Consider the following 27,028-nt stretch of genomic DNA (forward strand, 5'->3'; position numbering starts at 1 on the left):
AGCTAATGGTCGTACTTACGACTGTGAAGTTGACCAACTTTGTGCAGACCAATATACGCCTGTGATTTCAGCACCCACAGCCCAGTTCAAAAATAGAGGAATTACCCAATATGTGACAAAGTATTTCCACGTTGTTGTCGAGTTTTAGTGGCTAGGCAACTGCAATAGCAGTAACATTTGGACAATCTACTTACTGTAAGTACAGTTACCATCCTAGTCACGTCCGTTGTGTCCTTGGGCAAGACACTTCAGCCCTTGCTCCTGATGGCTGCTGGTTAGCGCCTTGCATGGCAGCTCCCACCATCAGTGTGTGAATGTGTGTGTGAATGGGTGAATGTGGAAATACTGTCAAAGCGCTTTGAGTACCTTGAAGGTAGAAAAGCGCTATACAAGTATAACCCATTTATCATTTATCATTACAAACTCAAGGCTAAACTCAGTACAAACTCAAGGCTACTATATTGGGTAAAAAGGTCGTAAAGGTGATTATATGTGTTTTATTACCCTCTAACTGTTATGATTTGCATTGCTGCAGTAGTTGTGACCCCACGACGCGGACACGGGACATGACTACGTGTAAAAATAAAAGTAATGACAAAACAAATACTTAGGACTAATGCAGCAGGGAAGTGCAAAGGAAGTTTAACAAAGCTTGACAACATGTAAACAAACAATTACAATGAAACAATGATCCAGCCCTGTGTGAGGGGCTAGATCATGGGTGTCAAACTCTGGCCCGCGGGCCGTGTAATTTCATTTGGCCCTTGAGGCAATATCAAATTAACACTAGAGCTGGCCCGCCGATTATATACAGCAGCGGTGCTACAAGGTGTGTGTGTGTGTGTGTGTGTGTGTGTGTGGGGGGGGGGGGGGGGGGTATTTTGTAGCATCCCGGAAGAGTTAGTGCTGCAAAGGGTTACGGGTATTTGTTCTGTTGTGTTTATGTTGTGTTACGGTGCGGATGTTCTCCCGAAATGTGTTTGTCATTCTTGTTTGGTGTGGATTCACAGTGTGGCGTATATTTATAACAGTGTTAAAGTTGTTTATACGGCCACCCTCAGTGTAACCTGTATCGCTGTTGATCAAGTATGCGCTGCATTCACGTGTGTGTGCGTACAGATGCCGCACATATCTTGTGACTGGGCCGGCGCGTTGTTAGAATGGATGAAAAGCGGGCGTGACGACAGCTCGTAGAGGACGTTAAAGGCAGTGCCTTTAAGGCACACCCCCAAGACTGTGGTTCGGGTGGAATACGAGATATAATGACTGATGAACACCTTCGTTCGATAACGAAGGTTGCCTCAGCTCAAAGCCTGAGCCCCAACATTAATGAACTAGCATCCAAGAAAAGATGGCAGGTATATGGCTTGGGCACATCAGATTAGATCAGTGTGTTGCAAACTGAGCAGTTTAAAGTCCTGAATGGTTGGTTTATTCATTGTTATTTTATTTTCAAGTGTATTATCCTGTGGAAAAAGTGAATGTTGATATTTACCTCAGGAGGCTGCAAATAAAAAAGAGGCATTCAATTTTTATTTAAATTGTATTTGATATGCCATTAATATTTTTTTATTATTATTATTATTATTTGAAACTCGATTTTGCATGTCACTATAAAGTTATATAAGCCTTGCTTGTTCAATATTCAATGCAAAACTTGTTTGGGTCCCTTTTAAAAGGTTAATTTGTTCAACCTTGGCCCGCGGCTTTGTTCAGTTTTAAATTTTAGCCCACTCTGAATTTGAGTTTGACACCCCTGGGCTAGATCATAAACATGCCTGATTGGCAACCCGGAACAGGTGTGCCCAGATTGCCAATCAGAGACAGGTGAAGGAGGCAGCGCTCAGGCCCGAGGAGTCAGACAGGAAGTTGAACACAAATAAGAGCGCTAAACGGGAAAGAACACACCAAAGTAGGAAATACAGAACAAAGTCAGACCAGACGTGACAGGTCCTGACCATAAAATTGTTAAACAATTGTCCTGAAAGGGTCATAAACAGTTTATATGCTCTATGTAAATATTCAATTAATTTAACGAAATCATTACCGGTCACACTTAAATGTGCTAAACAAGGGTACCGGTAAATAAAACTGCCTTGCCTTTCCTATATGACACTAGATGACCTAAACATGCTTCTAAAAACAAGACCTTAAGCAGGGTCAAGCTTGTAACTTTAAGATGCAAATACTAAAGTCCTCTGACAAAATAAAGCAATCATTTTATAAGGACTTGCCTTGTATGACCCAGAACATTCTTTACACTTTATGGAAGGAGAAAGAGTGCAGAACCAACCAAAGAAGAACATGTGATGTGTGCCTGTAGGACATGTTTTGGTCAAAAAACACAAGAGGTAGTGTATCCAAATTGAGAACATTATTTTGCTAGAAAACATTATGTGTATAATAGCTGTCCATGTCGAAATGTATCAATGTATGCACAAATTTGACCACTGTTATAATTAGTTAAGTGTGCCCCAGTGGCATGTGATGTTGTAATTGACCGTGGTAAAAGTAAGCTTATCACAGACTCATACACAGCGACTCACAAACGAGTCATGTCAAATTTGTGGAATGTGGATTTCCGCAACTTCCAATCCACACTTTAATGGCAGATATTATTTATGGTTTATGGGGTGAATCTGGGTCGTCTGGCCAGTGGACAAGAAGGACTTTTCTCGCGTTTCTTCAGGCACGCGCAGCATGCTGATGATGAAAAACAGACTCATGGTACCATAAATAGACTATTAAAAAAATATTCTATTTATAGGTTTCCCTGGCTGTCATTGTACTGGCTGTATTTGCATTCCACCCTTACATACTGGTTTGTATTAATCATTTACTTGGGTTTGGATTGTTTCTGCTTATCCGTCTCTTGTTGCTGTATGTCATATGTAGAAGGGGTAAAATAGAGATTTTCAGTAGAATTTTCCAGTGCATGTAAAAAAAAGCGCTATCTGCACATACGGCATCAACACTCAAAAGAGATACCAAGTCCACCTGGCAATTGTTTGCCTACACAGGTAGTATGAAGAGTCGTAACAAGGGTGGGACAGAACCATACTTGCCAACCCTCCCGGATTTTCCGGGAGACTCCCGAAATTCAGCGCCTCTCCCGAAAACCTCCCGGGACAAATTTTCTCCCGAAAATCTCCCGAAATTCAGGCGGAGCTGGAGGCCACGCCCCCTTCAGCTCCATGCGGACCTGAGTGACGTGTTGACAGCCTGTTCACACGTCCGCTTTCTCACAATATAAACAGCTAATGATCGAGGGCGAGTTCTTGGTTTCTTATGTGGGTTTATTATTAGGCAGTTTCATTAACGTCCTCCCAGCGCGGTAACAACACACAACAACAGCAGTCAAGTTTTCGTCTACCGTAAAGCAGTTTGTCTGCCGTAAACAGCAATGTTGTGACACTTTTAAACAGGACAATACTGCCATCTACTGTACATGCATATGTGACCCACCCATAATGTGTCACATTTTTGTGTTGATTTATTTATTTTATTTTGTGGTTTGAATTCGTTTTTGGAGCTGTCATTACACATTTATCAGTATTCACATTGGTCAGTAGGGGGCAGTAGGGCGTTTCTTCCCAATTGAATGCTATCACCTGCAGACCGGAAGTGTCTTGTCATTCTGATGAGAGCGACCAGTCTGTGAACAATTGAAACGTCCTGTGTGCTTTTTCCTCCTGTATAACAGGTTAGTTTTGGTGAATCAACTCACTGAATAATATCCATGTGATCTTTATAAGTGTAAGTACACATTCTGATGGTGGAGGCTAACTCTAAAGTGTTTGTGAGTTGTAGTTTGTATTTGTGAATGAATCCAGTGCACAGCTGCAGTAATCAATACAAAATGGCGACGTGAGTGCGCAATGTTTATATAGGAACTTCTGATCCTAATTCAGACTCCCAAATTAGAGCTCCCGTTTTTTTATTGATTTTATAATGTACATTTGTATAATGTGTGTGTTCTGAAATAGTGACAGAGAATAGAACAAGGATGGACAATTCAACCCTTAACTCAACAATGAGTACTACACCCCTCCCCCAGCTTGGACAGTCAGACCATCTTTCCCTCCTGCTCTCTCCTACCTACACCCCCATCAGACGCCAGGCCAGGCCTATCACAAAGACTGTTATGACCTGGCCTGACGATGCACTCCCCAAACTTCAGGACTGCTTCCAACACACAGACTGGGACCTCTTCCAACAACAGGAGCTGGAGACAGCCACAGGAACGGTGCTGGACTACATAAAGTTCTGCATCGGGAATGTGACTGTGGAAAAAACCATCCGGGTTTACCCCAACAAGAAACCCTGGATGACCAGCCAGGTCCGCACACTCCTCAGGGCCCGCGACGCAGCCTTCAGGTCAGGGGACAGGGCACTGTACAGTGTTGCTAGAGCCGACCTGAAGAGAGGGATTAAAAAAGCAAAGGCGGACCACAGGAGGTGCATAGAGTCCCATCTGTCCAGCAAAAACTCACGGGAGGTGTGGCGGGGCATTCATGACATCACGAACTTATATGCGGATCAGAGTGCGACACTGGCAGAGGAGCTTAACTGTTTCTTTGCCCGTTTCGAAACCCCCCAGCGACACTCATCTGCTCCAGCCCTGCCCCCGCCCCCACCGGGCTCCGGCGCCACTCCACTCACTGTACAGGAGCACAGTGTCAGACGAGTGCTCCTGGCTGTGAACCCCAGGAAGGCTACCGGACCAGACGGAGTACCTGGAAAGGTGCTCAGGACGTGCGCCCACCAGCTCGCTCCCCCCCTCACCAGGATCTTCAACCTCTCCCTGGCTCAGGCAGTCATCCCATCCTGCCTGAAGTCATCTACAATAATCCCGGTGCCGAAGAAGTCTCCCATCACCAGCCTGAATGATTACCGACCAGTGGCCCTCACTCCGGTAATCATGAAGTGCTTCGAGCGACTTGTTCTCCAGCACATCAAGGACCATATCCCTCCAGACTTCGACCCCCACCAGTTCGCATACCGGGCGAACAGGTCCACAGAGGACGCCATCGCTGTTGCTCTCCACTCTGCTCTGAACCACCTGGAGCAGCAGCAGAGCTACGTCCGGATGCTCTCTGTGGACTATAGCTCTGCCTTCAATACAATAATCCCGGACAGACTCTGCAATAAACTGGACACTCTTGGCCTCCCCCCTCTCACAAACGCCTGGATAAGGGACTTCCTAACGGACCGACCCCAGAATGTGAGACTTGGCCCGCACCTCTCATCCTCCCGCACGCTGAGCATCGGCTCCCCACAGGGCTGTGTGCTGAGCCCCCTCCTCTACTGCCTTTACACCCATGACTGCAGTCCGGCCCACAGTGACAACCTTACCGTCAAGTTCGCCGACGATACCACAGTGGTCGGGCTCATCTCCAGGGGTGACGAGGCTGCCTACAGAGAGGAGGTCCTGAAGCTGACGGCCTGGTCTTCGGAGAACAACCTCGCTCTCAACACCAGCAAGACCAGAGAGATCATCGTCGACTTCAGGAGGAGCAGCACCGACCCTGCCCCCCTCTACATCAACGGCGAGCGTGTAGAGAGGGTCCACACCTTCAGGTACCTTGGAGTCCACATCTCTAATGACTTCTCCTGGACAGTCAACACCACATCAATCATCAAGAAGGCTCAGCAGCGGCTACACTTCCTTAGAGTCCTCGGGAAGTACAACCTGAAGCCTGACCTGCTGCTGACCTTCTACCGCTCGTCCATCGAGAGCCTGATGACCTACTGTATTACGGTATGGTACGGCAGCTGCACTGCAGCAGACAGGGAGAGGCTGCAAAGAGTGGTCAAGACGGCTCAGAAGATCATCGGCCGCCCTCTCCCCTCTCTGACGGACATCTACACCTCCCGCTGCCTCAACAGAGCCAGTGCCATCATCAAGGACAGCACCCACCCTGGCTCTGACCTGTTCCACCTGCTGCCCTCTGGGAAGCGCTACAGGTGCATTAAAACCAAAACAAACAGGCTAAAGAACAGCTTCTTCCCCAGGGCCATAACCATCCTGAACGGACTGCCCCATTGTCCCTCATAACTGCCTTCTCTTCGGTGCAATAACCCATTCCACCAACCACCCTGTTTTTGTTTTGTTTTTTCATGTATATATTCATTTCACACCATATTCATTGCACTTCTACATTTTTTATATTTCTATATATTTGCACATTGTTTTTCTAGCATGCACACATCGCACTGTATGGAATGGCCTCAATCTCGTTACCTTGCGTAATGACAATAAAGCTGATTCTGATTCTGATGCTGATTCTGAGTAGATGAGAGTTATGTGTGTGTATATGTGTAAATAAATGATCACTGAAATTCAAGTATTTCTTTTATTTATTTATATGTACATATATATATATATATCCATCCATCCATCCATTTTCTACCGCTTATTCCCTTTGGGGTCGCGGGGGGCGCTGGAGCCTATCTCAGCTACAATCGGGCGGAAGGCGGGGTACACCCTGGACAAGTCGCCACCTCATCGCAGGTCCAACACAGATAGACAGACAACATTCACACTCACATTCACACACTAGGGCCAATTTAGTGTTGCCAATCAACTTATCCCCAGGTGCATGTCTTTGGAAGTGGGAGGAAGCCGGAGTACCCGGAGGGAACCCACGCAGTCACGGGGAGAACATGCAAACTCCACACAGAAAGATCCCGAGCCCGGGATTGAACCCAAGACTACTCAGGACCTTCGTATTGTGAGGCAGATGCACTAACCCCTCTGCCACCGTGAAATATATATATATATATATATATATATATATATATATATATTGATTGGCAACACTAAATTGGCCCTAGTGTGTGGATGTGAGTGTGAATGTTGTCTGTCTATCTGTGTTGGCCCTGTGATGAGGTGGCGACTTGTCCAGGGTGTACCCCGCCTTCCGCCCGATTGTAGCTGAGATAGGCTCCAGCGCCCCCCGCGACCCCAAAGGGAATAAGCGGTAGAAAATGGATGGATATATATATAATAAAATAAATATATATAGCTAGAATTCACTGAAAGTCAAGTATTTCTTATATATATATATCTTAACCACGCCCCCCGCCCCACCCCCGACCACGCCCCCCACCCCCCACCCCCCACCTCCCGAAATCGGAGGTCTCAAGGTTGGCAAGTATGGACAGAACCTGTGTGGAAGGGTAACCCACATTGTTAAAGGGCCACGCTAATGCTGACAACATTGGAACTTATTTCATAGCTTTGGACCTAGAAATTATGTCAACAGGTAGATTCCTCCCAAAATAAACAGAAGTAATTTAGGCTTGTTTTCTAAAGGATTTCAGCACATTTTGGAACGCCCACTTTTACATAACTACATCAGCCTGCTGACATCACCTATAGAAAACTGGAGGTAATTTCATATTGTGTCGTATGTGTTTTTGTAGCATCTTCATTATTAATCACCATATGAATGATCAAATGTTGGCCAGACGCATTGTTGCAGGTTGTAGCAATACAACTAAAGAAGACCATCCCGCATACATTTCCAAATGATGGCAATATGAGGAAAGTATGGACCTCTTCACTCAAAATGGCAAGAACCAAACAAGAGGAAAGCAATTAGCGGCGATAATTTTCAGGATTCTGACTTTGAAGAAAAGAATAAGCGTTTTGGTCAGAGTTTGAATGGAAAAGACTCAAGCCAAATGCAATCCCAAAATCAGGAGTACCCTCAAGGGTAGAAAGACTGAGTCAGAACCTGCAGAAAAACAGAAAAGGAGGAGCAGAAACAAAAGAGAAAAAAGTAAGCCGCTAGTAAGTTCTTTTGCGTCCTCTTCTACTGATGTTGTCCTAAAGCTTGAGGAAACGCTGAAAAAGCATGAAGAAACACAGGCTATGGTGTCTATGAAGGAGATGGCAGAGCAAGGAAGTACGAAAATGAAGAATATTTTATATTTATTTTTTGTTCATAATGTTAACCATGTCAGTTTTGAAGTAATATAGGACCAGGGCGACAAAAACATGCAAGTGATGAAAATAATACTTTTGTCCTTAGCCACACTGTCTATGAGGTGAAATGGGCTTCGGTTCTGTTGATGATGTCAGACCAAGAGGGGGTGGCATATCGAGTCTGCCGATGGTCTACCAATTACTCTAAAACTAATTGATAATATATAATAATCATTTTCAGAAGCAAAAAATACATTAAGCAAACCTGTCCGTGAAATTTTGGTCATCTGGATGCTATGGATGATTTCAGTTTAACTTCTCTTGTCGTAGCTATAGTTAATAACAATTGTTGTTCAAAAAAATAAATAATTGACAAGTATTTTGTATGTCAAAACTGATATTATACATCTAATTACTACTAGATGCTGTGTGGTGTTTGTGAAAATACACAGTTGCAGCAATATTCAGTTTTGTGTATTCTGTGTAAAAGAGGTGAATAAAAGCTGGATCTACTGTTAAGGCTCAGATTTGATTGTTTTGCAAGTTCCATAGAGTAAAGTATAGTGTGGTTACTGGTTTTATTCTACAAACTTCCTTTATAATTTCATACCTTTGGCTTGATGGGGCTCCTTTTTTGGTTTATTGTGTCATGCATATGAGTGCCTTCTGTTTGGAAACAAGAGAAGATGGATGTAGCTTCTGGTAGATCTGGTAGCTTTTATCATGCTTGTTCCCTGCCTTCCAAAGGTAGTGTTTTGTGTTATGTTTTCATATGTTGTGCAATTATACCTTGTGCTTCAGTTGATGTTAAAGAACAAAATTTGTCCCAAACATACAATATTGGTTTCACTGCCCGGCCTGTGTTGATTTTGCTTTATTTGTGCTATAACTTCTAAAATGTTGTTTAACTTAAATTGTGCTGATTGTGTGGATTATTTTTGGTTACTTATGCTGTCATCAAATCCTTGACATGTCTTCATTAAGCGCACATATTCAAGTGAGCGTGCGTGCCGTGGGTTGTAAATTTGTAAACTTACAAACAACTAAAGAAGCAACCACATTACAGTTGTTCTATGACTCGGATATGCAATTGTGCCGTGCCTCGGCTCACCTCTTTCAATCACGCCAAAGTAGGGGAATTGTACTTAACTTGAGCTCCCACGCTGGGGCCTCCCCTACTCTTCTAGAAAAACATTGTTTTTATTTGTTTTGCAGCAGCAGCAGCAGCATGCTTTTTGAGTCTTCTCTTCAACCTAAAATGTTTATTCTCTCACTGAACTAAACTTTTGTCTTAGAAATAACCAAAGGTTAAAAAATATGTTTTTCTTTATTTTTGCAAGCTTTTACTTTGAAAGCCCCTGCTCGAACATGCTAGTTTTCAGTTGTACAGCTTATAGTTCCCTAAAAAAAAGGGGTTTACAGGAGATCTTCGGTTTACGTCGTATCCCGTTTATGACATAAAAACGTAGTTACGACCTAGGCAGTTTAGTTCATAAATATGAGCCTTGGTCCAGAACAAGTTATGTACGAATATGAAGTTGTGTGTAGTAACACTGAGGAAGAATAAAGTCGCTTTTGTTCTTGAACGTTAACTTTTTGGTATGGCTGTCAAAATTAACACGTTTTTTGTGATTAATTACAAAAAAATTATCGCATTAATCATATACACACTTAGATTAATGATGCAATTTATTTTGCCCGTACAAGCTCTTTTACCTTAACTCCTATACAGTTAGATCAGATCAATGCATAAATCAGAACATGTTGAAAAGAGAAACTGGAAATTGTGATGTATCATGTTGTATGCTTGCATGTTCGAAATAAACTCAAACTCAACTCAACTCAGTACAAAAATGAGTGAGGAGACTCCGACTGGTGTACTCGCTGGTACATCCATCCATTTTCTACCGCTTGTCCCTTTCGAGGTCGCGGGGGATGCTGGAGCCTATCTCAGCTGCATTCGGGCGGTAGGTGGCGTACACCCTGGACAAGTCGCCACCTCATCACAGGGCCAACGCAAATAGACAACATTCACACTCACATTCAGACACCAGTGTTTAGTGTTGCCAATCAACCTGTTCCCAGGTGCATGTCTTTGGAGGTGGGAGGAAACCGGAGTACCCGGAGGGAACCCACGCAGTCCCGGGGAGAACATGCAAACTCCACGCAGAAACATCCCGAGTCCAGGATCGAACCCAGGACCTTCGTATTGTACTAACATCTGTTCCACCGTGCTTCCCCGACCTAGGCAGTTTAGTTCGTAAATATGAGCCTTGCTCCAGAACAAGTTATGTACGAATATGAAGTTGTGTGTAGTAACACTGAGGAAGAATAAAGTCGCTTTTGTTTTTTAACGTTAACTTTTTGCTATGGCTGTCAAAATTAACGTTAACTGATGTGATTAATTGCAACAAAATGATCGCATTAATCATATACAGTACACACTTAAATTAATCATGCAATTTATTTTGCTTGTACAAGCTCTTTTACCTTAACCCCTATATAGTTAGATCAGATCAATGCATAAATCAGTACAAAAATGAGTGAGGAGACTCCGACTGGTGTACTCGCTGGTAAATTTCAGTACAAAATAAAGCATGAAAGATCTTTAAAAATTAAAATACCACTGATAGTCACACACACACTACGTGTGGTGAAATTACTCTCTGCATTTGACCCATACCCTGGGAGGTGAGGGGAGCAGTGAGCAGCAGCCGCGCTCGGGAATCATTTTGGTGATTTAACCCCCAATTCCAACCCTTGATGCTGAGTGTCAAGCAGGGAGGTAATGGGTCTCACTTTTAGTCTTCGGTATGACTCGGCCAGGGTTTGAACTCAGGGTGGACACTCTAACCTAGTGGTTCTTAACCTTGTTGGAGGTACCGAACCCCACCAGTTTCATATGCGCATTCACCGAACCCTTCGTTAGTGAAAAATAAAATGATGGGGTTTTTTTCAAATTCAAGACAAAGTTATATGTTTTTGGTAACACTTTAGTATGGGTAACATATTCTAAGTGACAAAAACTTAATTTAAAGTTTTTTGGACACTAGGGAAACATATTCTAAGTAACAAAGACTTAATTTAGAGTTATTTGGTTAGGGTTAGAGGGTTAGGGCCAGGGTTAGAGGGTTAGGGTTATAATAAGGCCATGCAGAATAAGGCATTTAATAAGTACTTAATAATGACTAGTTAAGAGCCAATATGTTACTAATTTGCATGTTAATAAGCAACTAATTAATGATGAATATGTTCCCCATACTAAAGTGTTACCATGTTTTTTTACTGGTGCACACAATGAACCGTGCATGAACATCACCTTGTTCAAAGAACAAAACCAACACAGTGCATAAACTCACAACAAATGACACACCTGCAAATCAGTCTGACTTCTGCTGTTGCCGTAAACGCAATACGTCGATAGGGAGAATTTTTATTTACACGATGAGTCGGGTGTGTCTTGACCTCCGCCGAACCCCTGAGCCCGACTCACCGAACCCCTAGGGTTCGATCGAACCCAAGTTAAGAACCACTGCTCTAACCACAAGGCCACTTATAGGCTAGATAAAACTAAAACTTTAGATTACCATTTCCAAGTTTTGTGCAAACAAATTAAATACATTTAAGTAAAACATTTAAAAACGTTAAGCAAACTTTAATTATGCAAGCGAGTAATCACCTGTGATTAATTATGATTAATCCAAATTCCAAAATGCGATTAATCTGATTAAAAAAGAAGCATTTGACAGCCATACTTTTTGCCTTCCACTATGTCTCTCACTAGACAACTTCCCGGGGAGCACGGTGGGACAGTGTGTAGAGTTTGCATGTTCTCCCTGTGACTGTGTGGGTTCCCTCCGGGTACTCCGGCTTCCTCCCACCTCCAAAGACATGCACCTGGGGATAGGTTGATTGGCAACACTAAATTGGCCCTAGTGTGTGAATGTGAGTGTGAATGTTGTCTCGTCTATCTGTGTTGGCCCTGTGATGAGGTGGCGACTTGTCCAGGGTGTACCCCGCCTTCTGCCCGAATGCAGCTGAGATGGGCTCCAGCACCCCCCGCGACCCCAAAAGGGACAAGCGGTTGAAAATGGATGTATGGATGGATAGACAACTTCCCAATGAAATATTTTGAATGTATTTTACACTTCATCTTTCATGTTACTGTTTTCTTAATATGTTCCGTTCTGACCTAAATGGATTTATCTTCTCTGAACATTTAAGTGAAAACAGTTTGTAGTGTTTTGTGTTGAAAATAATAATAATACATGGTTGGTGTTCCATAGAACTGTACAGCAAGAGGTCATATATCTGCAGCCTATAGAAGCTTGAGACTTCTTCTCTCCTCATTACTATGAAGCGGCTGCGGCTGGTGGTCGTTCACAAACCTGCCGAGTGTGTCTGCCTGGCGAACGGAGCCGCGTTCCCAACTTATGTCGTGGTTCCTCCCCCTGGACAGCCGCTGTGCTTTTAATCTCACTAATTGTGTGTACTCTGAATAATGGCGGCGGCGGCGTCACGTCAGCTGACTGTGTAAAGAAGCCGAGCGCGTGGAGCCACTTTAAGAAGCGGTATCCCGTATCAACTTCGGGTCGAGTGAAGAACGGGGACACGCTGCAAGGCTAAAAATACCTGTCTACGACTATATTTGGCTTGGCTCGATCACAATTGCTGCCGCTGAAATAGTAGCGCCCGCCCCGGTACAATGAATGGACTCCCTTTCAACCTCCAGCCTCCGTCTGCCAGCTGCTAAAATTAGCAACAAAGCTTGCGTCAATCACGAGCCTCAGTGCGTCAAGGCTTTCCCCTCCCACCCGTGCTTGTCATTGGCCAAAATTAGGAGTTGTCGGAATAATACGCGCCTCCTGATTGGCTGCTTGGGATCTTTTTTTTGCTCCATGCAAGGGGGGACTTTTAATTTTGTGGTTGTCGTGTCCGCCGAATGAGATATATCACCCTGCATAGGTTTGGTTACAAGTAGGGATGTCCGATAATATCGGCCTGCCAATAAATGCGTTAAAATGTAATATTGGAAATGATCAGTATCGGTTATTTTATTATCGGTATCGTGTTTTTGGGGTTTTTGTTTTGTTTTTTATTAAATCAACATAAAAAACACAAGATTAAGTTAAAGTTAAAGTACCAATGATTGTCACACACACACTAGGTGTGGTGAAATTATTCTCTGCATTTGACCCATCACCCTTGATCACCCCCTGGGAGGTGAGGGGAGCAGTGAGCAGCAGCAGTGGCCGCGCCCGGGAATCATTTTTGGTGATTTAACCCCCAATTCCAACCCTTGATGCTGAGTGCCAGGCAGGGAGGTAATGGGTCCCATTTTTATAGTCTTTGGTATGACTCGGCCGGGTTTGAACTCAAAATCAACCGATCTCAGGGCGGACGCTCTAACCACTAGGCCACTGAGTAGATACACCTACAATTAGTGCACCAACCCAAAAAAACCTCCCTCCCCCATTCACATTCATTCACACAAAAGGGTTGTTTCTTTCTGTTATTAATATTCTTGTCCCTACATTATATATCAATATATATCAATACAGTCTGCAAGGGATACAGTCCGTAAGCACACATGATTGTGTGTATCCACTAATAGTACTAACCTTTAACAGTTAATTTGATTAATTTTCATTAATTACTAGTTTATATGTAACTGTTTTTATATTGTTTTACTTTCTTTTTTTATTTAAGAAAATGTTTATAAATAAATAAATAAATTATAAATGGGTTATACTTGTATAGCGCTTTTCTACCTTCAAGATACTCAAAGCGCTTTGACACTATTTCCACATTCACCCATTCACACACTGATGGCGGGAGCTGCCATGCAAGGCGCTAACCAGCAGCCATCAGGAGCAAGGGGTGAAGTGTCTTGCCCAAGGACACAATGGACGTGTCTAGGATGGTAGAAGGTGGGGATTGAACCCCAGTAACTAGCAACTCTCCGATTGCTGGCACGGCCACTCTACCAACTTCGCCACGCCGTCCCTAATTTTTTTATCTTATTTTATAAAAATTTTTAAAAAGTACCTTATCTTCACAATTCCTGGATGTCCAAATTAGGCATAATAATGTGTTAATCCCACGACTGCATAAATCGGTTGATATCGGTATCGGTTGATATCGGTATCGGTAATTAAAGAGTTGGACAATATCGGAAAATCAGATATCGGCAAAAAGCCCTTATCGGACATCCCTAGTTACAAGCTCTACCAGGGGTCTCAGACACGCGGCCCGCGGGCCAATTGCGGCCCGGGAGAAGTTATTTTGTGGCCCGCACCTTAATATGAAAATTTAGTGTTAGTGCGGCCCGCAAGTTTTATATGAATGGCGCTTGACAGCGTCATACTTGCCAACACTCCCAATTTTTCCAGGAGACTCCCGAATTTCAGGGCAACCATTCTCTTGAATGTCTGCCGATTTTCACCCAAACAACAATATTAAGGGCGTGCCGTGATGGCACTGCCTTTAGCGCCCTCTACAACCTGTACAAACAGCTTGCCAGCCCAGTCACATGTTGTATTTAGCTTCTGTACACACGTAAGTGACTGCAAGACATACTTGATCAACAGCCATACAGGTCACACTGAGGGTGGCCGTATAAACAAGTTTAACACTGTTACAAATATGCGCCACACTGTGAATCCACACCAAACAAGAATGACAAACACATTTCGGGAGAACATCCGCACCGTAACACAACATAAACACAACAGAACAAATACCCAGAATCCCATGCAGCCCTAACTCTTCCGGGCCCCCCCACCAACCCCACACACACACACACACACATCAACTAACTGCCCTCCGTGCGTCGGTTGAGGTGGGCGGGGTTGGAGGGACTGGGTTTGGTGGTAGTGGGGGTGTATATTGAAGCCCGGAAGAGTTAGGGCTGCAAGGTGTCCATTCACTGGTCATCTGAAAAGGTCTGATTTGACTTGTATTGGAGAGAACATGTTCAATATCTGAAATCAACATCAAGAACATTATCTTGACTTGTGGAGTATGCGGAAAAGAACTGCTGCATCATAGTGGTGACCGTACTAAGCATCCTTCTTTTTGTTACATTGTAGCACTTTTAGCAAAACAGTGACACCTCCAAATCTGAGACCATGGCTCTCAGATTGGACCTTTTGAGTTCATAGTGAGGCCTTGCTCCAGGAGTTCAAGTCTCATCTGATCGGGAATGTTTTCTCAATACGCAGATTACGCACTGTGCATAGAGCCCCGAAATCGCATTACCCGCATTACTTCTGCTAGTAAACAGTTGTAATGGGATCAAAGTGAAGTGTCAGGGAGACTATATTAAACAATTTATTTCCTATGGAATTGTTTTAGTACAAAATATGCATCAAAGTAAATTCAAGTTTTGAATAAAAAAAAAAAAAAACGTTTCACATAAATAAATTAAAAATGTGGAAAATGTTGTTAAGGTCGGGCCCCCAATTTAGCGTTAGGTTGCAGTCCATACATTCAATTATGTCATGAGTTTAGGGAGGCTAGTGGAACAACATTTTCCTTTTCATCTGGAAAATCTCCCTTATTTTCAAATGCAAATGTTGACAGGTATGCAAAGGACCTGTTGGAGGGATTACGTGTCACAGCTGGCCTTGGTATTCCCCTGGTGGGAATGTACGAGGAAGATTTAGTGTCCTCTTGAAAGGATGAAGTACAAACCCCGTTCCCATATGAGTTGGGAAATTGTGTTAGATGTAAATATAAACAGAATACAATGATTTGCAAATCATTTTCAACTCATATTCAGTTGAATATGCTACAAAGACAACATATTTGAACAGGCAAATTGGGAACAGGTGGGTGCCATGATTGGGTATAAAAGTAGATTCCATGAAATGCTCAGTCATTCACAAACAAGGATGGGGCGAGGGTCACCACTTTGTCAACAAATGCGAGAGCAAATTGTTGAACAGTTTAAGAAACACCTTTGTCAGCCAGCTATTGCAAAGAATTTAGGGATTTCACCATCTACGGTCCGTAATATCATCAAAGGGTTCAGAGAATCTGGAAAAATCACTGCACGTAAGCAGCTAAGCCTGTGACCTTCGATCCCTCAGGCTGTACTGCATCAACAAGCGACATCAGTGTGTAAAGGATATCACCACATGGGCTCAGGAACACTTCAGAAACCCACTGTCAGTAACTACAGTTGGTCGCTACATCTGTAAGTGCAAGTTAAAACTGTCCTATGCAAGGCGAAAACCGTTTATCAACAACACCCAGAAACGCCGTCGGCTTCGCTGGGCCTGAGCTCATCTAAGATGGACTGATACAAAGTGGAAAAGCGTTCTGTGGTCTGACGAGTCCACATTTCAAATTGTTTTTGGAAACTGTGGACGTCGTGTCCTCCGGACCAAAGAGGAAAAGAACCATCCGGATTGTTATAGGCGCAAAGTTGAAAAGCCAGCATCTGTGATGGTATGGGGGTGTATTAGTGCCCAGGACATGGGTTACTTACACATCTGTGAAGGCGCCATTAATGCTGAAAGGTATATACAGGTTTTGGAGCATCATATGTTGCCATCCAAGCAACGTTACCATGGACGCCCCTGCTTATTTCAGCAAGACAATGCCAAGCCACGTGTTACATCAACGTGGCTTCATAGTAAAAGAGTGCGGGTACTAGACTGGCCTGCCTGTAGTCCAGACATGTCTCCCATTGAAAATGTGTGGCGCATTATGAAGCCTAAAATACCACAACGGAGACCTCGGACTGTTGAACAACTTAAGCTGTACATCAAGCAAGAATGGGAAAGAATTCCACCTGAGAAGCTTAAAAAATGTGTCTCCTCAGTTCCCAAACGTTTACTGAGTGTTGTTAAAAGGAAAGGCCATGTAACACAGTGGTGAACATGCCCTTTCCCAACTACTTTGGCACGTGTTGCAGCCATGAAATTCTAAGTTAATTATTATTTGCAAAAAAAAAATAAAGTGTATGAGTTTGAACATCAAATATCTTGTCTTTGTAGTGCATTCAATTGAATATGGGTTGAAAAGGATTTGCAAATCATTGTATTCCGTTTATATTTACATCTAACACAATTTCCCAACTCATATGGAAACGGGGTTTGTATAACTTATTAGTATTACTTTACAGATGCTACCTTAGTAGAAGCAATCAAGTCCCGCCTTAAAACTCATTTATATATTCTAGCTTTTAGCTAGACCTCTTTTAGACCAGTTGATCTGCTACTTTTCTGCTATGTCGCCCGCCCCTCTTCTTCCTGGAGAGAATATTGCATGTCCACGAATAATTTCGGGAGAGGTACTAGTCTGGATGAAGTGCTAGCTGACCTGAGTTGTGACCCGGGATGGATTACGCTTCAATGCACAGCTGTGGGTGTAGCTGACCTATGACTATCTGTTGGATGCTCGGTGGATTGGACTCTCACATTATCTATTACTGTAACAATTCAATAATCATACCCATTCATTGGGGTCCTTACATCTGCGGTCCCTTCTCAGGGTTCATTCTTTTTCTCCAGCTGGGGTCTTTTAAGTTTTTCCTTGCCTTCCTTTCCTTGGGTTTAGAGCTGGGTATATCGTTGTGAGCCTGCAGAGGCCTTTGAGACACGTGTGTTTAAGGGCTATGAAAATACATTTTGATTGATTGACTGACTTTTAGGGGTTGAACACTACAGCAATATTGCATACTGCTATGATAGCGATAAGTAAACACACGGTCACATTACCAATTTGATACCTTATACTTGAGCATTTTCAAGATCGTTGAACGAGTTTGCCCTGATTTGTTGATTATGATTATAATCAGAATAAAACTAACCTAAAACAATATCTTAGTATCAACAATAGCTATGTGCACATGGACACATTTAATTTAATCGGATTAAAAGCCCAACCGGAATAAAAATGTTCCATGTAAACACGCCATTTGGAATATTCTGATCGATCATACATGTTCAGATCAAAACGGGTGGTTCATGCCGATGGTCTTTGACGTTCGCTATATTTTGGTAGTGGAGGAGGCACTAAATTAAATAGTCTTGGAATGAAACAATTATCTTGCTGCTGTCTCCCCCCATTCAACATGTTACATACTGTTGAGTTTGTTGCTCTGAAAACGAGACTATCAAAAACAAGAGTAGTGAACAGAGGGAAAAATTATCGTGACAGCAGCAGCAAGCGGAAATGCCCAAAGCTATGGGGTTTTTTTACAGCGGAAGTTGCTGATTTTTCAGCAACTGCAGTGAGCAAAGTCATCCAAAAGATGTCGCAAGCGCAAGAAAACCACACCTATTCTTTTATGTTAGGTACTGCGCATGTCAAAGTATTCCGATTTTAAGTGTGATGCATGAAAATGCACGTCATAATCAGACTATTTTGCCAGGGTCCATTCAAATCCGAATTATGATCACATTAAATAAATGTGGCCCATGTACACTTGGCTATAGTCATAATATGAAACATACAGTACAGGCCAAAAGTTTGGACACACCTTCTCATTTCAATGCGTTTTCTTTATTTTCATGACTATTTACATTGTAGATTGTCACTGAAGGCATCGCAACTATGACACCTGTGAAGTGAAAACCATTTCAGGTGACTACCTCTTGAAGCTCATCGAGAGAATGCCAAGAGTGTGCAAAGTAGTAATCAGAGCAAAGGGTGGCTATTTTGAAGAAACTAGAATATAAAACATGTCTTCAGTTATTTCACCTTTTTTTGTTAAGTACATAACTCCACATGTGTTCATTCATAGTTTTGATGCCTTCAGTGACAATCTACAATGTAAATAGTCATGAAAATAAAGAAAACACATTGAATGAGAAGGTGTCTCCAAACTTTTGGCCTGTACTGTACATTTTTGTGAAAATATAATCTACTCAAACCGATACTGATGCCCGTGGTATCAATATTTGAATGATCTGCCCAGCCTTAGGGAATGATGCAACCAAGGTATTCCCCAGTAGTTTAGTCACTGAATTGTGTCCATTCACTCACTCACATGCTTTTACAATAATCTTTGTCAATCTCACATAAATGTGTACTTGACCAACCCTTTGTTTACATTCTATATACGGCTGGAATTTGACATTTTTTCCACTATCTGAAATGTGACTTGCCATTTTTGAATGAATTCCTTTTTTGTATATAGTGGCTTTTGTAATGTGTGTGTGAATGGTTGTCTGTCTATCTCAGGGTTGTCAAAAATGCGAACAGGTTTTATCCGGTCCCCGGGTTGAGTTTTCTAAGTATAAAAATTAACCTGAAATTTTTGAAAGAAAGAAACAGCTGTTCTAAATGTGCCCTCTGTCAATACGTGGACCGTGGAGTTTGTTTTCCCGGAATGCAAAGGAAAGTTGGCGCGGGCAAGGCGTGAATGTAAGTAGGGATGTCCGATAATGGCTTTTTGCCGATATCCGATATTCCGATATTGTCCAACTCTTTAATTACCGATACCGATATCAACCGATATATGCAGTCGTGGAATTAACACATTATTATTCCTAATTTGGAAAACCAGGTATGGTGAAGATAAGGTACTATAAAAAATAAAAAAAATACAATAAAATAAGATAAATAAATTAAAAACATTTCCTTGAATAAAAAAGAAAGTAAAACAATATAAAAACAGTTACATAGAAACTAGTAATTAATGAAAATGAGAAAAATTAACTTAAAGGTTAGTACTATTAGTGGACCAGCAGCACGCACAATCATGTGTGCTTACGGACTGTATCCCTTGCAGACTGTATTGATATATATTGATATATAATGTAGGAACCAGAATATTAATAACAGAAAAAAAACAACCTTTTGTGTGAATGAGTGTAAATGGGGGAGGGAGGTTTTTTGGGTTGGTGTACTAATTGTAAGTGTATCTTGTGTTTTTTATGTTGATTTAATAAGAAATTAAAATAAATAAATAAATAAATAAAACGATACTGATAATAAAAAAAACGATATCGATAATTTCCGATATTACATTTTAACGCATCATGTACTTACATTTAGAGATGTCCGATAATATCGGCCTGCCAATATTATCGGACATCTCTAAATGTAAGTACATGATTTATTAAAACACTAACAAACTACAAAAAAAGGAAGCAAACAAAAGGCGCGCACAATGGCGGAGAACAAACTTGACTAATGAAACCAAAAGACTAGCACAAAGGCAATTAACTATGAACACGAAACAAAAACACTTACTGTGGCATGGCATGAAGCAGTTGGCCCTGCGATGAGGTGGCGACTTGTCCAGGGTGTACCCCGCCTTCCGCCCGATTGTAGCTGAGATAGGCTCCAGCGCCCCCCGCGACCCCAAAGGGAATAAGCGGTAGAAAATGGATGGATGGATGGATGGCATGAAGCATGAACTATGGTAAACAGGAATCTCATGGGTAGCAGTAGCATGGATGGATAGATAATGTCACCAGGATGAACAACAGAAACAGACCGGCTTAAATAGCAGTGACATGATCAGTGAAAACAGGTGCGTGACATGACAGGTGAGAACTAATGGGTTGCTATGGTGACAAAACAAACAAAAGTGCACAAAGAGTCCAAAAACAAAACCGAACATGACTAAAACAAAACATGATCACACAGACATGACACCCACATAGCAATTCTTTGTATCTTTGTAGATGATGCTACATATGTACAAAATAAACCACATGATGTTATACATCAGTCGAGTAACATGATCAAACTACATAAATAACATTTGATTTTTATATTATTTCTTTATCTATCTATTTATAGATTGAAAATTAACACCAAAGAGTTGACTGATGAACATTATCACATAATTTATTCAGAAAATACAAACAACGACAAATAAAGATAGAATACTATTAACCGCAACATGTAAGTGTAAAAAAAACAACAACAACATTATGATTTGTACAATTTCAGAATGTGCTTGTTCTATTTTTTAAACAAAGAAAATAATCTGAAGTGGCAGCACGGTGGAACAGGGGTTAGTGCATGTGCCTCACAATACGAAGGTCCTGAGTAGTCCTGGGTTCAATCCCGGGCTCGGGATCTTTCTGTGTGCAGTTTGCATGTTCTCCCCGTGACTGCGTGGGTTCCCTCCGGGTACTCCGGTTCCTCCCACCTCCAAAGACATGCACCTGGGGATAGGTTGATTGGCAACACTAAATTGGCCCTAGTGTGTGAATGTTGTCTGTCTACCGTATTTCTTTGAATTGCCGTCGGGTATATAGTATGCGCCTAACTAGAATTACCGCCGGGTCAAACTCGTTTCGCAAAATAATTAGCGCATGCTTAGCATTACCGCCGGCTCAGGATTAACGCCGGGTCAAACTCGTTTCGCAAAATATTATTTTTATTAGCCCATGTCTAGAATTTCCGCCGGGTCAAACTCATTTCGCAAAATAATGAGCATACGCCTAGAATTTCCGCCGGGTCAAACTCGTCACGTCAGGAGTGACACTTCACCTGTCATCATTTTCAAAATGGAGGAGGCTGATTTCAATCATTTGAAATCGCATAAAGGGAAGAAGATAAAGAGCTATTCAGTAGGATTTAAGGTCCAAGTTATTGAATATGCTAAAAAGAACAGTAAGCAGCTATGTTTTATTAATATACTGTAGCTGCGTGTGTCAAATATGAGTCATTAAATGACTCCCGCCTCCTGGTGGTAGAGGGCGCTAGTGATTCTTCTTGCGACTACTCGGCTGCAGAAGAAGTGACAACAAGTTAGCAGCGATCGTTTATTTTTTCCTGTCGCCTGGACTTTTAACAAGGAGGATTACATATCTAAAATAAAACAGTTTTCTAAACTGGACTTTCAATTAAAGCAGGAGGTAATAATTAAAGGAAGATCTCCATCGAGACAGAGAGACTTTTAAAACTGAAGAAAATAAGGACGACTTCTATAAACAAGTTATCGATGCTTTTGTTCAGAAGGAACTGCGCATGGACTTCATTTATAAGTAAAGGTAAGACCATAATAACGTTTTTTTTTTATTAAATGTGCTTTTCATGATGGTATCCTTACATCACACTCAAATTTATAAGCGCAGGCCTAAATTTACCGCATGCCTTTGGTAAGCGCCGGAGTAAGAAGAGGTTTTAAAATAATTAGCGCAAGCTTACATTTACCGCATGCCTTTGGTAAGCGCCGGAGTAAAAAGAGGTTTTAAATTAATTACCGCCCCGGCGCTAATTCAAGGAAATACGGTATCTGTGTTGGCCCTGTGATGAGGTGGAGACTTGTCCAGGGTGTACCCCGCCTTCCGCCGAATGCAGCTGAGATAGGCTCCAGCACCCACCGCCAACCCAAAAGGGACAAGCGGTAGAAAATTTATGGGACGGAACAATCTGAAGTTGTCTTTATTTTTAAGTTATCATGCCGTGATTTTACCAGTCCAGGCCCACTTGGGAGTAGATTTTTCTCCTCGTGGCCCCCGATCTACAAGGAGTTTGACACCCCTGCGCTATCTGTTGGCCCTGCGATAACGTCTTGTCCAGGGTGTACCCTAGGCGCACCTGGGATAGGCTCCGCGACCCGGACAGGGATAAGCGGTAGCAAAAAGGGATGGATGTGTGGCTTCTAAGAAATACAGGAAGTGACAGGCAAGCCCGACCGCCTATCGGATCTCCCTGCGTGTCAGCAAAGTGTTCCCCGTCTAACTACAACCATCAAACCAACCCGGCCCTGGCTGCCTCCCTCACTCTGCTCCTCTGCGCGCGCGAGAAAGTGAGAGAGTTTTTCTCGGTGACGTCACCTAACCCATGGCGTCACATTGACGTAGCGAATACCAGGCGCTCTAGTGGAGGCTGAGCCCACATAAAATGCACTATTTGACTTTCTCCCTTCAGACGGCGCGCATAAACAAACTGCACACTTTGCAAAGTGGCGATATCGGCTTCGCGGGGACGACAACCAAGCCTCTCACGAACCACTCCAGTCCTCTTATTTCTCCTTTCGAAAACCACTTTCACTAACAAAAAAAAAAAGAAGCAGAAAGGAAACTTTTTTTTTCTACAGTATTACTTTATTTTTTTTATTTATTTTTTTACATAGTCAACATTTCTCGGTGATTATTGCGGACGGGGAAAAGGATATTTGATGCGAGCTTGTCATCGCAAGTAAAGACGGAACCGCCACAGCAAAGTAAGTCACTTATCAATGAATAACATCTTAATATTATTATTATTGATAATAATAATAGTGAATGTCACACTTTTATACGCTCTCATTCTGACGCTCGAATGTGGTTGTCATGGAAATGAGATGCCGCATCTTTAAAATATCACTTATGGTCCTTTTTCGCTGACTTTTCCATCTTAATCAGTCCTTTTAAAAAAAATCCCCACGCAAGTTTAGTTCCACTTTTACTTTCTCGGACAGTCACGCACATGCACTTTACACCACTTTTCTGCACTTTTTTTTTGCTGGAAAAGATGTGCAGTTCCCCGGCTTTATTGTTGCTGGAGAGGTGAGGGTGTGAGTAGGGGGGACCGCTCCAGGGTGCGTGTTTAGTACTTCCTTCGCGGCTCTCTTGGTTACCGGCAGCCCCCCCCCCCCCCCCCCCCCCCCCCCAAAAAGATGATACTTGTCTGTAATCAATTTTAATGAAACAAAAGCACATACAATAATACTTTTGTAGTGAGGGTACGTCACGAGCAGGTGCAGATTCAAATGGAGGGGAAAAAAAATCACGTTGTTATTATATTTCTTATTTTATTTTGTATTCCACCAATCCATCCATATTCTACATCAGTGGTTCTCAAATGGGGGTACGCGTACCCCTGGGGGTACGTGAGATTTTTTTTTAAATGTCTGTCAAAAAGAACTGTGAAAAGAAATGCAACAATGCAATATTCAGTGTTGACAGCTGGATTTTTTTGTGTGGACATGTTCCATAAATATGTTAAATATTTCTTTTTTTGTGAAGAAATGTTTAGAATTAAGTTCATGAATCCAGATGGATCTCTATTACAATCCCCAAAGAGGGCACTTTAAGTTGATGATTACTTCTATGTGTAGAGATCTTTATTTATAATTGAATCACTTGTTTATTTTTCAACAAGTTTTTAGTTATTTGTATATCTTTTTTTTCCAAATAGTTCAAGAAAGACCACATCAAATGAGCAATATTTTACACTGTTATACAATTTAATAAATAAACTGATGACATAGTGCTGTATTTGACTTCTTTATCTCTTTTTTTCAACCAAAAATGCTTTGCTCTGATTAGGGGGTTCTTGAATTAAAAAAATGTTCACATCACTGAAAAAAAGGTTGAGAACCACTGTTCTACATGATCAACTCTAAAAGCACGCCAACATTAATATAAGTCTAATATCGTATTCAAACGTTCAATATTGCAACTTTTTCTCATCCCATTATGGCCCCAAGCCCCCTTCAAGGCGCTTAACTGTATGCAAAAAACAGAGGTGCCCAAAGTGCGGCTCGCGGGCCACGTTGTTCTATTTTGGCCCGCATGTTCATACTCTTTTAAACTCGCACAATCATCGATTGCATGTCCAACAAGTTGCCATCTACCAAGCGTGATGACCTCCACTACATTAAACTATGGCGGCATGGGGTTGAACTACTCACTTCATGTGCAGCTGCATGCTTAAAGTCACACAGGGCGGTATAGCTCGGTTGGTAGAGTGGCCGTGCCAGCAACTTGAGAGTTCCAGGTTCGATCCCCGCTTCCGCCATCCTAGTCACTGCCGTGGTGTCCTTGGGCAAGACACTTAACCCACCTGCTCCCGGTGCCACCCACACTGGTTTAAATGTAACTTAGATATTGGGTTTCAATATGCAAAAGTGCTTTGAGTCACTAGAGAAAAGCGCTATATAAATATAATTCACTTCACATTTTCACTTTGGCCCTTGGAGGGCAAAAAGTTTGGGCACCCCGGGTATAGAACTAGGATCCATACTCTATTTTAGCTGCAGCCACTTTTTAGACACCGCTAATCTATTTGGACGCCTAAAGTGTCCATAAATCCCCATTTAGTGCATTTAATTGCAGTGTTAATGCTTAAAAATCTAATAAAAGTATTCATGCTCACGTATAAGGTGACCCAAAGTCTTCTTATCCAAGAAATGCTTGGCGAGAGGGCGCCTGGATGTGTGCGTGTGTGACAGAAAGGGGGCGCTGTGCAACCTTGAAATCCAGCGTGCATTGCGCGTCCGGCTGCAGTGAGAGGCAGCTGGATGGAGGCGCACCGTGCACCAGAGCTCCTTCTGCTGCGTGCGTGACTAGCACACACATATAAGAAATATACATGTGTCCCAAAAAAAATCCAATTCTAGGTTAATGCTGGATGAAGTCACAGCAGAAGAAGACCTGCGTGGCGAGCAGACGCGATTACCTGCAGGCTTTTATAAAGTCCTCACTTGTTTGGGTTTGTATTCTTTTCCACCTTAAAGTGAGGTTTTTATGCAAGCTTTAATAATAGAAGTTTGAAAACTTTTTTGTTTGATTTGCAATGTGATTTTTGGAATTTGTTTTTGTTAAAACTGCACCCACGCGAACATTTTGACTCGTGTCAATAAAAATGTAATTTGTCAAATTAGACCACTATAGGATGTAAGCGCAATAACGTGCATGTTTTGACTATTTTAACCAGAAACATCTCCCCCTGCAGACACAGGTTCGGAAAAGAGTTCCGAGTCCCGGCGATTGGACCCTTACCCTGCCGAGCCCTGCCCGCTCCAGGATCAGCCCCGTCCCGGCCGGAGCCACGCCACCCTTCACGCCCGGACACCCAGCACCATTCAGCGCGAAGCTCTCTCACCAGGTAAGCAAAACTTGTGGATGTCTTCCTCCCAGCACCCCCCTTTGCTCTGTCTTGATTTACTTGACTACAATATGTATGCCTTCAGAATAAAATACCACCCTTTATCATATATATGTATATATATATATATATATATAGCTGAATTTCCCCAAGGGATCAATAAAGTACTTTCTATTCTATTCTATTCTATTCTATTCTATATTTATTTATGCATTTTTACTCTCATTGTCTGCTTTGCATGAGTGTGTGTTTGTGTGTTTTATTTTCTGTGTTAAACCTCGCAATTCAACTGCAAACAACCCCCCCCCCCTTCAAAAATGGTTTAATTGTGTTGTATTGATGTGTGCAACCTCCATGTTTTTATGTATTTGTTAGATCTATGGCATTGTGACAATGAACAAGCGCACTCAGTTATTGGAACAGCTGCAGTTTGTCCAGTTGAAATGCACACCTCGAGGTTAGAGACTGTCTATACCTTCACGCTATCACGCTGCTGCACAACTTGTGTGTCGCTTGGATTGTCTATCCTCTTGCTTACACACACACACACACTACACGCGCACACTACACTCACTTGCATGCAAGTGCAAAACAACCCAAAATCTGAGGGTGGTGTTGGGAGTGTCCAAGGTGTTGCTTCACATTTGCTTCTATAGTCGTGTAGTGTGCATGTGTGTGTGTTTGTGTGTGAGTGAAGGCACCAAATTGAAGTCCAAACCAGAATGAAGCAGTTTTACTGGTTCTCCCCGAGATGCTGGCGTATGTTTTTGACAGAGTAATCATACGCGGGTTGATGTTTACATCCTTAACACCACCCTGACCCGCAGGAATGTGTGTATTTGCATACACACACGGACACACATATATCTAGTATATACTTAAGCACCTGACTAACAATCAGTTAAAAGTAAACTGTTTGTAGACAAGACCATAAAGCGATGTGACAGGTGCAGCACTTGTACGCACAATCCACCTGAGGCTCGACCTTCTGGCACAATTCTTCGCCAGCCTTTCCTCCTATTTGTTTTTGCAGCACTAAACAACACACTCTGCACCACAAGCCTCACATTTTGCCACAAATATGTTTTCCTTGCATGTAAATTACTTTGGTAAACATCATTTTTTACATTATTCTTAAGTTAGTAGACAAATGTCCCCATTATAAATATTGGTAATGTTATAAATGGCATCACAGTGCATCACATGACCACACACAATTCGTCATGTCCGAAAAGAATAGTAAGAAGCGGAACTTATTTAATTCTACACCTTTTTCCATGTTGCAATTACCGATAGTCACTT

At 42.3% G+C, this 27,028-nt stretch overlaps 1 protein-coding gene across 2 annotated transcripts in view; it reads left to right on the plus strand.

Annotated features, from left to right (window-relative positions):
• Positions 1–22,793: 22,793 nt before the first annotated feature.
• Positions 22,794–27,028, plus strand: part of nr4a3 (nuclear receptor subfamily 4, group A, member 3) — a 57,925-nt gene continuing 53,690 nt past the window's right edge. Inside the window, exons 1-3 of one of the 2 annotated variants that reach the window (XM_061954912.1) lie at positions 22,794–23,078; positions 25,574–25,726; positions 26,102–26,183. In XM_061954912.1, coding sequence (XP_061810896.1) covers positions 26,120–26,183 — 64 coding nt within the window. In that variant the 5' untranslated portion in view covers positions 22,794–23,078; positions 25,574–25,726; positions 26,102–26,119. The remainder of the gene's footprint in view (positions 23,079–25,573; positions 25,727–26,101; positions 26,184–27,028) is intronic. The other variant, XM_061954921.1, reaches the window with a different exon arrangement.

The sequence above is a fragment of the Nerophis lumbriciformis genome, linkage group LG04, assembly GCF_033978685.3.
Source record: "Nerophis lumbriciformis linkage group LG04, RoL_Nlum_v2.1, whole genome shotgun sequence".
Classification (NCBI taxonomy): Eukaryota; Metazoa; Chordata; class Actinopteri; order Syngnathiformes; family Syngnathidae; genus Nerophis; species Nerophis lumbriciformis.